Source organism: Dromaius novaehollandiae, chromosome 3 (genome assembly GCF_036370855.1).
Source record: "Dromaius novaehollandiae isolate bDroNov1 chromosome 3, bDroNov1.hap1, whole genome shotgun sequence".
Classification (NCBI taxonomy): Eukaryota; Metazoa; Chordata; class Aves; order Casuariiformes; family Dromaiidae; genus Dromaius; species Dromaius novaehollandiae.
Genome location: NC_088100.1, coordinates 127,947,875 through 127,959,288, shown reverse-complemented (window position 1 = coordinate 127,959,288; position 11,414 = coordinate 127,947,875). Strand labels below are relative to the sequence as shown.

Here is an 11,414-nt window from a genome sequence, read left to right as displayed (position 1 = left end):
GGCAGAGCCCAAACCTCCCCAAGTCACCACGAGCCTGTGTCCTCAGCCGAAGTGCACTCCGAAAAGCAGGCTGGGCTTTCTCCTAGCTGGATCTTCTCCTGGCGCCGGGGGGACCTGCAAGCACAGCTGTTTCCCCTCACACCTCCACACCGGGTAGCCCCTGCCTTCGCTCTGTCTCCACCACTGTGGGGGAAGAGTGGCTGCCTCTGACACGTGAGCCCCGAGAGTTTAAATACCAGAAGCCTCCCATACACAGAAAAAACAGTTCTAGCATTTAATTACAAACCAAGAACAAAACCTCATAACTTCAACCCAAAAACCAGCTCCTGGGAAGGGGCATCTTCCAATATGAAAGTAATAAAGCAAGAAGAAATAAAACAGACCGTTGTTTATTAAAATATAACATCTCTGTCTTTCTCACTAGAAACTTTCTCACTAGGCTGATTTCCATCCCCCTTCTCAGAGGCCTCTTGTCTCACAGCAGCACTTCAGCATCCTCCACGCAGCCGTCGGCGTGCGGCAGCGCCTGTGCGAGCGAGCTGCCCGCGGGCAAGGTGCTCGCCTCGGACCACGCCGGGCCCGCGGGGGCTGCCGCATCGGGCAGCAGCGGTACGTAAGGCTCCTCCACGGGGCTGCCGAGCTGCTCCTCGCTGGTGCCCTTGAGGACGTACCTCACCCCCCATCGTTCATCGTTGTGGACATCCACGGCCACCAGCGCTGTCTCCACCTGGGAGCAGCAGGGCTCGGCAATGTCCGCAGCGTCCAAATCAGAGTCCGCCTGCGGGAACCCCGAGTCCTGGGTGGAGTCCGGGCTCTCCTCCAGCAGGCTCGTGTTAATGTAGATGACATCCCTGGACCCCCTCGCGGTGGGCATGCTTTCCAGCAGCTTCTCCAGATGAACCTTCAGCTGCGAGAACGTCGGTCGGTCGGCGGGGTCAGCTCTCCAGCACGCAGACATTATTTCGTACCTGAAAAGTGGCAGAAGAAGCTGGTATCATGGAGGATACTACCAGGTGCTGTGCTATGGGATGTACGTGTGATGGTTTCTCTGCTTCTTGCAGACAGCTGAAAACTGGTGAAGCCCTGAGCTACCATGCATTAAAACAAAGCAAAACCAACTCCTCCTCTTAGGCTGGTCTATCACCACAAACAGCCAGTTGCCCAATTACAGGACTATCGGCCCAAGCAGCTCTGATCAGCTGCTGAAGTTCCTCATAGTGCCTGACACTTACTGACTGGCCAGGAGACGCAGCAAGCTGCAGCCCTGCAGGAGCTGTTCGCTAGGAACATCCCACGAGCTTCTGCTCCGGGGAACTGAGTCAATCTCTTGCTTTTTCTGCAGATGCCCACTCTCATTTGGGACGTCAGGGCAACCTGGAAACTCGCAGCACCCCTTTGAAAGCATTTAACTGCTTGGACGTGCACCGCCTCGTCTGCCATCCAGCAGGCTGGATCCAATAAAAGGTCTGTTTGCTGCTTACTTCAAGGAAAGGCCTTTCAAACACCCAAGCTCCAGGGCTTGAGTGTAATTGCTTGCCAGCAGTCCCCTGGGAGAGCCGAGCTTTGCACGTGGTTCACGTAGCAGACGTGTTACATCTGTGCAAAGAGAGAGGGCGAGAGCTGCAGGACACGGCTGCAAGCCTCTCCCCGTGGGCTGTGCTGGCACGCACCACGTGCCGTGCCTGCCTTGGAGGTCTGCCCTGCGCTCTTAGGTCAGGCGAGTGGCTACGAAGGAGGAAGGACCTCAAGCCTATGACAAGTGCACTCTTTTGTGTGGGATTGCAGGCTTTTGGCTACTGTCCTGGATAGGGACCTTTGCAGCATCGTTGTGCAACTCCTACCGACTTTGCTAATTTAACAGTTATCTGTTTGCAGCTCTTGGCCACGGGGCAGTTTAAACATTTTCAGCTGTAATGGCACTCAAGAATAACCCATGGACTACAGCAGCTCAGCCAACTTTAAACGAGAGCCCTCTCTCATCCGCTGAGAAACACAGACGTTTTGAGGTTTCTAACGTGGCCATTTCCCTTCTAACACAGACGTTTTGAGGTTTCTAATGTGGCCATTTCCCTTCTCCAGATTTGCTGATTTTAGGAACAGAAGGACCCAGTGCAACTTACGGGGTAGAGAACAGCATTGCCAGCCAAGACCTTTTGGCTAAAATATATACTATCTTTGTGGGGGAAAAAAAAGTCTGATCCCTTCACCACAAATGGCGAACTGCTCCTATCTTCACAGCCTAGGACCAAGCTAGGTGATCTCTGACACTTCCCACCACCCCATGCCACCATGCCGCAACAGCCCTCTGTGAAAACCCTGCAAACGCATTGCTTTCTTTGAGGATTTTCATTGGGATTTCTGTGCAACAGTTTGCTTGGAATTAGAAAGATGCTTTTCTTTTTTATCCCTGGGTTATATTCTGCTCTGCTCTGGGATCTGGCTCTTATTAGGCCATTCAAAACTCAAGAGATTATGAAAATTTCTAAAGGTTTTGAACTTTCTCTTTCTGTGATGCTTTCATTTAAAATTTGACCCAAACTGTTATTCTGGTCAGCTTTCTTTTGAGCATCCACCTGTGTGCTCCTGTAAGCCCTCTGCCTGTCAACCACACAAAGAAGAGAAGGTTAAGTCCCTGCCATTTTACAGATTCATTCTTTAACAACTTTTGTTTTGGGGACTGCCAGAGAAATCAAGGGAGAACCCTTCTAGGGTGAAATAGAAGGTAATCCCCGCTCTGGTACAGGCTTGTCTTATTCCATTTAGAGAGAGAGGCTTGCAACAGCTGGGAATATGGCATAAAGGCACGCTCTTTAATTGCACCATCAGGCACAGCTTTAGGGGCTTTTCAGCCAAACATGGTGCTAAGCCACAAATCCACAACGTGAGTTAGTTGTTGTGTCCTTACAAAAAAGGACATTAAGAACCGAGAACCGCAAAGGGAAGATCACGATGAGTAATACCCCAGAAAAACCACCTCAGCCAAGGATAAGCAATACACAGGTTAAGTCCACAACCGGCCAGCGAGCAAACAGGCTGCACTGCAGTCTGGAGGCAGAAGTAGAGAGAAATACTCACAGCTCATCTAAGCAGTCGTCAGGCTTTTTGAGCCGGTGCCCATGGAAGAGGTACTCATAGATCTCATGGTTCTGCACTCCTGGATACGGCGTCATGCCTCGCGTTGCTATCTCCCACATGGTAACGCCAAATGCCCACTGCAAGAACAAAGGCAAAGCATGCTGAAGGGACATTTCCAGGAGCAATGAATGAGTCTTTTCATCGGGAAAGGTCATTTCCTAATGTCCACTGGGCTTTTGCACAATGCTAATAGTTGTGTCTCCAACCCTGCCTTACCCAAATTTGGAAATAAGCAGTGGTACAGAATAGCCCAGCAGCCCACTCAGTAAACCTATTCCAGGATATTGTGCAGGCAACGAAAGGTCAGCGCGTGTTATTACGGACACCCTCCTGTTCCTCCAGCTTTGCATTTATAGGGTACACAAACAACCTTAACGGACTGCTGCAAACGTACACAACTCAGCCCAGCGACCCTCAGGATCAGTCCTCCAACTATTGATCCCTGGTTTTTGCACGACCAACTGTGTTTACCTACCACGTCGCTCTTGGTGGTGTAGACGCGGTCGGCCAGAGACTCTATTGCAATCCACTTCACTGGCATTTTTGCTATTCGGCCCTGACGATAGTAATCGCCGCTGTAAATCTTCTTAGACAAACCGAAGTCTGCCACGCACACCGTCATGTCATCCCGTAACCTGTCAGGCAGAAATCGTGTCAGAAAGCCCTGGAGAAGCAAAGTCGGCAAACAAAAAGACTGATGTGCATGCCTCCAACAGGCTAGCCCTCGGAACACACTGTACGTGACTCTCTCTCCCTCTTACTGCTTTCTACAGCTTAAAAAAAGACAACAAAAAAGAAAAAGTTTGACAAACCAAATTCTGAATTAGAAACCTCAGACTGAGTTATTTTTCCATGTCTCTCAAGGCTAAGGGAGGTTTTATTTAAGGAAACCCAAGCTGAATGTTCATTCCAAGTGGTATAAAACCACAGGGTCTCCACTGTTGTTCGTCTATCCACGACGAAAAGGAGGAAAACAAACTCACATGCAGTTTCGAGCTGCCAAATCCCTGTGGAGAAAATGCCGACTGCTCAAATACTCCATCCCCAGGGCGATATCAACCATGAACTTCAGCAACGTCTGCAGGGGCACAAACTGGGAAGGGAGCACGCTGGTTAGAACACGCAAGGCTTTTGGGAAGGACACAACAGGGCAGGTGACCATCTTAAAAGAATACCCCAGTTCAACTCGAGCACTCAGCGAGGTAACCAGGGCCTCAGAGGGCTGAGACTGGAGCAGGGACAGTGTGCATCGTCCTTCCTTAAAAGAAAGGGACACTCGCCCTTTCCGCAGAAAGACTGACAGTGCTCAGGCCATGCTGACTGCTGCAGAACTGCAAGGCACAAGAGCGTTTGGCTTCCCCCAGGCTCTGACAGATGTTGTCTTATCTGAAACACTTCCCTGTTCAGGGCTACTGGCTGAACTCCCACTGGTTTAGCTATTCCGGGAGAATACAAGGAGCCCACAACAGTAGCCACTGTGGACTCCGTCATCCCTGCTGGGCTAACAGCCTCAGACCACAGGATTTATTGAATCATGAACCTGCAGGCGCTGCACATGCTGGGACAGTTGTTTTAGAAACAACACCACACACCGTCTGCCAGGCTGTCCTGCCAGCAGAAGAGCCTGTCCTGGCAAACCACGCATTGCTGTGGTCTGTTTTAACAGTGTATGCCCATCACACCTCTGTTTCCTCCTTTCAGATTTTTTGGATGTAGCCTGCAACTAGATATTTTTCCTCCTTGCCTTTCCCTCCAGCTGCTGTAATACCACATATTTTTGGAAAAAGCTCTACAGAAAAGGACCCCAGGGTCCTGATGTAGAGCAAGTTGACCATGATTCAGCAGAGCACCTTTGCATCAACAAAGACCAATCTTGTAATAAGCTGCACTAGCAAGAGTGCAGCCGTCAGGTTGAGGGAAGCAGTTCTTCCTCTTTAGTTGGCCTTGGTGAGGCCACATGTGGACACTGGTTTGGGGCGCCTCAGTATAAGAAAAACATCAGCATGTTGGAGCGAGTGCAGAGGAGACCACGTGGTGTACAGGGAGAGGCTGAGACAGCTGGGCTTGTTCAGCCTGGAGAAGGGAAGGCAAAGGAGAGATCTCACTGCTGTCTCCAACTACCTGCCAGGGAGTTACAGAGAAGACAGAGCTAAACAATTCTCAGAGGTGCACAGTGGAAGAATGAAGGACAACTGACACAGGGTGGAACAAGGGAAATTTTCTTTAGGTATTAGGAAAAAATATTTACCCCTCAAGGTGGTCAAACATTGGAAATGAGAGAGGTTCCAGGAGCCCAGAGAGGCTGTGGGGTCTCCGTCCTTGGAGATATTCAAAACTTGACTAGACTAGACAAGCCCTGAGCAACTTGATCTACCTTTGAAATTGGCCTTTTCTGAGCAAGAGGTTGGACCAGAAAACTCCAGATGTCCCCTCCAAGCTAATTTTTTCTACGACTATGGCTGTGTGTGCCAAGTCCTCTCTGTATCTGAAAGGCTTCAGTTTCTCAGCTGAAGCAGATAACAGAAATAGTTCAGCCCTGGTGAACTCTGGGGCAAGAATCCCACAGGCTTTTGTGCCAACCAGATTCCACCATCGTCATCTGACAAAGGCAGGAAGCAGGACTGCAACCAAGTCCTCTATGTTCTCAAAAAACAGAGGCAGGTTTTGCCTATTGTCCCCAAAAGAAACACGGTCCCACCTCGCTCCTCCCAGACGCAGGGCTCTCTGCTCCCTGCATTCATTACCTGGGGGGCCATCTCCAGCCGTGAGCGAAGCAGGAAGCTGTGCAGGTCGCCATACTTCATGAATGGGAGAATCACCATGGGTTTGGGGACCTGCTGAGAGCTCAGCTCGATGCACACACCTGGAAAACACAGTTTTCAGAGCCCTGTGTGCAAAGGCACCACCCTGCTCCCACAGATACATGAGACCTGAGCATTCCCCAGCCTGGCTCCCTAGCCCAAAACAAGGAAGCCCATCTCAGCGAGAAGGCAGGGAGCAATAGTCTGTACCTAAGAGCTTGATGACATTGGGGTGGTCGAAATCCTTCATGCACGCTGCTTCGCTGAGGAACTCTTCTATCTCCCTTTGGGAAAAGTTATCCACTGGAAAGCACAGGAAAGGAGGAGGTTTAAAACACAGAAAGCTTTAACAACCTAAACCACTGCTGCCATCGCCCTTTGCTCCAGCACATCTCCCATGTAGGGCTGGAGGAAAGGGAACACCAGGATGACAGAGACAGACTGGGGCAGACCTCAATCCAGAGGTTTGCACCAGCACTGGGTTTATTCAGCATGAAGAAGCAGGGAGCAGCCCTGTCCCATTCATGCAGTAGCACCAGGCCCAGGGGGTACAGAGGCTGTGGTGTGAGGAAAAGGTTAGATTTGATTAGGGACCCCCAAAAAACAGGAGTCTCTCATCTAGCAGGAGATGAGTCCTGCCACCTCTCGATGCTTCAAGATAATCTTGGCCAAAAGACATGAGTGTCCTTTTCCAGCAAGGCTTTTGTGGGAAACAAGCAAAAACCTCAGCCTTGACCACCATCTGGAAAAGGGCATATGACAACCCACACACCTCTTCCCACATGCTGGGAAAGCTGTGCTTTCTCCTCTGCTGCTCAGCATCTACTCAAAACACCTGCCCTGGTTTCATCTCTCTCTGGCTGGCACCAGGAGCTGTGAGATGGAGGATGCAGAGAGAGAGAGAGAGCATGCAACATTTGTCCAGTGACTCCACTGAGCCATGAGGCCCAGAGGTTTGAATCTCACAGAGAAGGAAAGGAAGAATGGCGGATGCTGTGGGAGCTCAGAGCAAGGATCTCTCACATGTTTTTGATGACCCCATTAAGTGCTACATGGTCTAGGGTAAAAGAGCACCAGACGGGGAGCTCTGGCACCCACTGGAAGAAACTGTTAAGCGTTTCAAGGCCAGCACAACTTACGCTTCATGGTCTTCACAGCCACCTTCTGCACAGTGCCTTCGGGCTGGCTGAGACGTCCCTCCATCACTGACCCAAACTCCCCTGCAGCACGGGAAAGAAGCAAACATTTTACCCACACCCCAAAGCACCACCTTTCGGGACATCACTATATCCTCAAAGATCTGACAGGCTGCAAGACGGAGACCTCATCCCCCAAAGGCTACCTGGGGGCGGTTTGTCTCTCATCAGTGGCAGCATGAGGACACAAACCCAGGCGTCTGGGTAGTTCTCAGCCTAGCGCTTGGTCATCTTGACCTACCACCTCTTCCACATCCCCTGGGTCTGGAGTTGGAGAATGATGCAGGGAAGGGTACATGGAAGCAACAGTTACACTCCATACCACATCGGCTCAGCCTCATGTCCATCCCTGGCCCTCCAGTCCTGAAAGCACCATCGCTCACCTTCTCCCAGGATTTTCCCCAGGTTGAGGGCATTTCTGTCAATGACAACATCCTGCAGCTTCTGCTGGAGCTCGGTGCTGACGCCCAGGCTGCCCACTGTAAGAGAAGGGAGCAGGAGCTCAGTTCACCCCCAGCACAGACTGCGGACCTGAGATAACCGTTTACAATGAGCCTGTGACTAAACACACCGGGTGCTGCATGGTATGAACGGGGGAAGATGGTCAAGGGCCAGGACTTCAGTTTTGCTGCAGCCAAGCCTCTGCTGATGCCCAAGGGCTGTTCAGCCAGAGATGGAGCATAAAAGTTTCATGGCTGACCAGGCAAGAAAGCCCAGCTTGGCAGACACATGAGAAGCTGGAGGGATCATGCCTGTACCTGGATACACACATTTCTGCTGGCTTGTTCTGTTGACCCTGCTGAGATATCCTCTGTCACCTCCTCGGCAGTGGAGAGGAACAAAAAACACTTACATGTAAGTTCAACAGCTCTGCGACAGTAGGACTTCTTAGCCGTGTAGTTCACTGCCAGCTCTGAATCACTTCTGCTGAAAGCATTCCTGGCGGGACAGAAACAGAACGTGCTGGGCCACGTAGGGCTTTTTCTCATCTATTCAAGGAAGACAGTGCCGCAGCTGCAGGGGTGGGTGACTGCGCTGTTACCAATGAAATCCACAGTAAAGGAGGAAATACACGTTTGCCCTAATCTCTTTCATTTCCCTCTTACTGGATCAGTGACATTGCTTACAATGTCTGATCAAAACAGCCACTTGATAAACACGGCTGATCTATAAAGGAGTTAGTCACAGAGGTATTTTTGGGAGGAAATGGGATACTCATTTCCTAATCACACAGCAGTCTGCACTGGTAGGAATATGGTGCCCAGACCAATCACTTCCTAAAGCGATCTGTTTGCTTGTGTGATACACAACTCCAAACTTTCAAGGCTCTGCATTAGCACATGGGGCCAGTATGATTTTAGCCAAAAAGAAACCAAAGGGAGCTCTACACCACAGCCCTGAAACAGCTGTGTGCATGCTGCTGGAAGACGCTGTGCAACATCTCTGATGTGAGACCATGCAGAGGTCCAGCTCTGGAGAAGGAAAACACATTGGCTGTTCAAGACCTTCCAGGGAACAAGCATTGCAAGGAGGGAGAGATTTCAGTTATGTTACACCAGTTAGAAGAGGGATCCTGACATACAACCAGTTTCCAAACTGGGATCAGGGGTGAAGCCTTGGGAGATCAAAGTAGGTGTGATTCCTTATCCAGCTCAATATACTCCCTTACTGAAATGATGCTCTTACAAAGGAATTAATTAAATTCCCACTTGGCATTGGACATCAAAATCATCCTGATTATAAGAAAAGCTACGAACACCACAATTATTTGCCACAAACAATAGCACAGGGCAGATGAATGCCACTTAGAAAGGCACAAGGGTGAGGAAGTACTGTTGGCTCACTATAGTAGAAAACAGTCCTTTATTTACGTTATTAAAAACACTATTAAGTGCAGTCCAGCGGGCAGTCTCTCTGCCTGGAGGAGGCTGAGAGTGGGGACAAGTGTGCCCCTGGATGGACTGAGGATCGTCACACTCAGGCATTGGACCAGGAAAGGTTTGGTGTTCGATGAGGCAGGAGGGGTTTCTCAAGGTCACAACGCAGAGGATATTATACATCTCTGCTCTCTCATCACTGTGTCAAAATGTCAAGAGCACTCCTCCTATACCCAGTTGCACAAGTCCACTTCCCTTTAAAAATAAGAATAGTGAGTGAAAGGTGAACTGCTGGGCTAAGGAGGAAAGGGAAGTACCACACACTAAAACCATACTCATCCCCTCACCACTGGCGCACACAAGGCTGTCTGCAGGAATGACACCGGTCCTGGAGGCAGAAGCCTTCTCCCTACGTGCAGTGCCAGATGCAAGCAAAATGCCCCTGCCTGGCATTTGTGACCTGCCCAGCTTCGAGCACAACCACAGATTGTTTTCCCTTTGGCTTACCCGTACTTCGTCTCCATGCATCTTTTCTGGATGACCACAGACAAGCAGAGGATCAGCCCAACGGAAACCGTCCCACAGATAAAGCCCAGGGCTATGATAAAGGAGTCTGCATTCCTGGAGGCTGCAGTCGAAGAGGGAGCTGAGGTTATTAACCCTGAGAAAACATCCCATAACAGAGATGGGGAGAGATAGTCAGTCTGCGGCGCCCTGGGAACGGGGGAGGACTTCTCAGTGGCTGACATCGAACCCAATAAAACTCAGAGGGTTATTTGGGAGATGAGGGCACGAGTTAAACAGCCTGTGAACAGCACGCATCAGCAAGTGGGTTTATCTTAGCAAGGCTGAGTGGCACGGGGAGAGCAAGTCTCTTCTGGCTGCACTTTTCTTCTGGCTATCAAAGCATGCTTAAGACCCCATATTCTTAGTGCTGTATCCAGATAGCTTGGCCTAGGCAAAAACATCCACATGGGGACATGGGGATGCCACATGGCATTGGCAGGGCGAGACAGCAGTGGGGGATTCTGATCAGACAGGCATGGCCAAACCAGTGGGCAAACAGAAGGTGAGCTGCGTGCCTCCGCACCTCGCTAGCTAGACCCATCCCTCCACCTGTAATCACGTTGCACATGCAAGAGACAGGCATCTCACCACCGCTGCCAGGGATGAAGATTTCCACAGGGTTGCTGAAAGGCCCCACTCCCCCCTTGGAGACGGCGGCCACACGCACATAGCACGTGGCATTTGTGGTGTCCACAGGCAGGATGGCCATGCTGGCGTTCCGGTGGGCTTCAGAGGAGACATTCTGCTGAAAACGGGAAGAGAAGAAAAGCCTGTATTGAGGGAGAGAGCAGCCTACCAGCCAAGGGCACAACAGGAGAGAAACCCCGAAATTTACTGAGAATTGTGTCCTTACTAAGGTTTTGCATGACTTTGCTTTTACAAGCCCAGAGGAAATACAGCAGCAGCAAGCTATTTATGGAGAATAATAGCCCTTCGAGAACCGGATGGGATTTGGAAAGGACTTGAGCAGTGTTTCCCATTTAACCCTCCAGCTGCTATTGCTCCTTGCTTGTCACGGCAGTGGGACAGACAGCCTTAGCCAGAAAAGAGGCAAGAAGGCAACACTTGAGGAGTGGTCTTGCAGGGAAGGAGGAAAGGCATTGAGGCTTGAAATGCTTCTCTTTTCCTAACTCCCTCCCTTCTGCAGGGCGTCAGCTCCATTCCCTGAAAATACATATTTCCTATAAACACTTGGATGTGAACCTTCATTTCTACAGCAAGAATAAAGGCATCTTTCCTGCCTGACAGCGTGAAGCAGATTTATGGAAGCTGGCACAAAAGACGCCACGCCGCTGCTGCTCTGTCCCTCTGTGGACTGCGTGGTGTGTCTTATGTAACATGGGGGATTTGACGCAGGGGGAGAGCCAGCCCTGTCCGGAGACAGTGTGTGCTCTGTGCGGCTGCTGGCAGAGTGCCATCCGCAGCGGTGCTGGTGTTTTGCCTGGTACGGTAGGGGAGTGCAAAAGGAAAGCACTAGCAAAACACAGCCAGAACTGGGAACGCACACGCTGGCCCACAGCCTTCGTTGTCACAACCAGTAAATGCATTCGGCTTGGTCAGCTGAGACGCACAGGCTTGCAAGCCTCGAAAGCAGCAGAGGTTGGATGCTTGCCGGCAGCAGAAATCCGTCTCCTCCGCTCCTTTGCAGGGTACCTCTGTTGGCGTTTAGACACAGCACTTCTGGTCAGATCATTAAAGTGCCACAGAAAGCAGATCTCGGGGCAGATATTTTCTCACTGTGGTTTTGTGTCAAGCTAATAATATTTCCAGTTTTAGAGTGCATCTCCCTGCTTGGTAACATTGTAGATGTCAGTGTGTTCTGCAGCACAGATTTTTTT

The 11,414-nt window shown here is 50.6% G+C and overlaps 1 protein-coding gene across 3 annotated transcripts in view; it reads right to left on the bottom strand.

Annotated features, from left to right (window-relative positions):
- Positions 1-373: 373 nt before the first annotated feature.
- Positions 374-11,414, bottom strand: part of MERTK (MER proto-oncogene, tyrosine kinase) — a 28,537-nt gene continuing 17,496 nt past the window's right edge. The window contains exons 9-19 of one of the 3 annotated variants that reach the window (XM_064510068.1): positions 10,165-10,321; positions 9,517-9,670; positions 7,986-8,071; positions 7,516-7,611; positions 7,076-7,156; positions 6,147-6,239; positions 5,880-5,998; positions 4,119-4,228; positions 3,611-3,770; positions 3,076-3,212; positions 374-968 (exon numbers count right to left, since the gene is read on the bottom strand). In XM_064510068.1, coding sequence (XP_064366138.1) covers positions 476-968; positions 3,076-3,212; positions 3,611-3,770; positions 4,119-4,228; positions 5,880-5,998; positions 6,147-6,239; positions 7,076-7,156; positions 7,516-7,611; positions 7,986-8,071; positions 9,517-9,670; positions 10,165-10,321 — 1,686 coding nt within the window. In that variant the 3' untranslated portion in view covers positions 374-475. The remainder of the gene's footprint in view (positions 969-3,075; positions 3,213-3,610; positions 3,771-4,118; positions 4,229-5,879; positions 5,999-6,146; positions 6,240-7,075; positions 7,157-7,515; positions 7,612-7,985; positions 8,072-9,516; positions 9,671-10,164; positions 10,322-11,414) is intronic. The other 2 variants (XM_064510070.1, XM_064510069.1) reach the window with 2 other exon arrangements.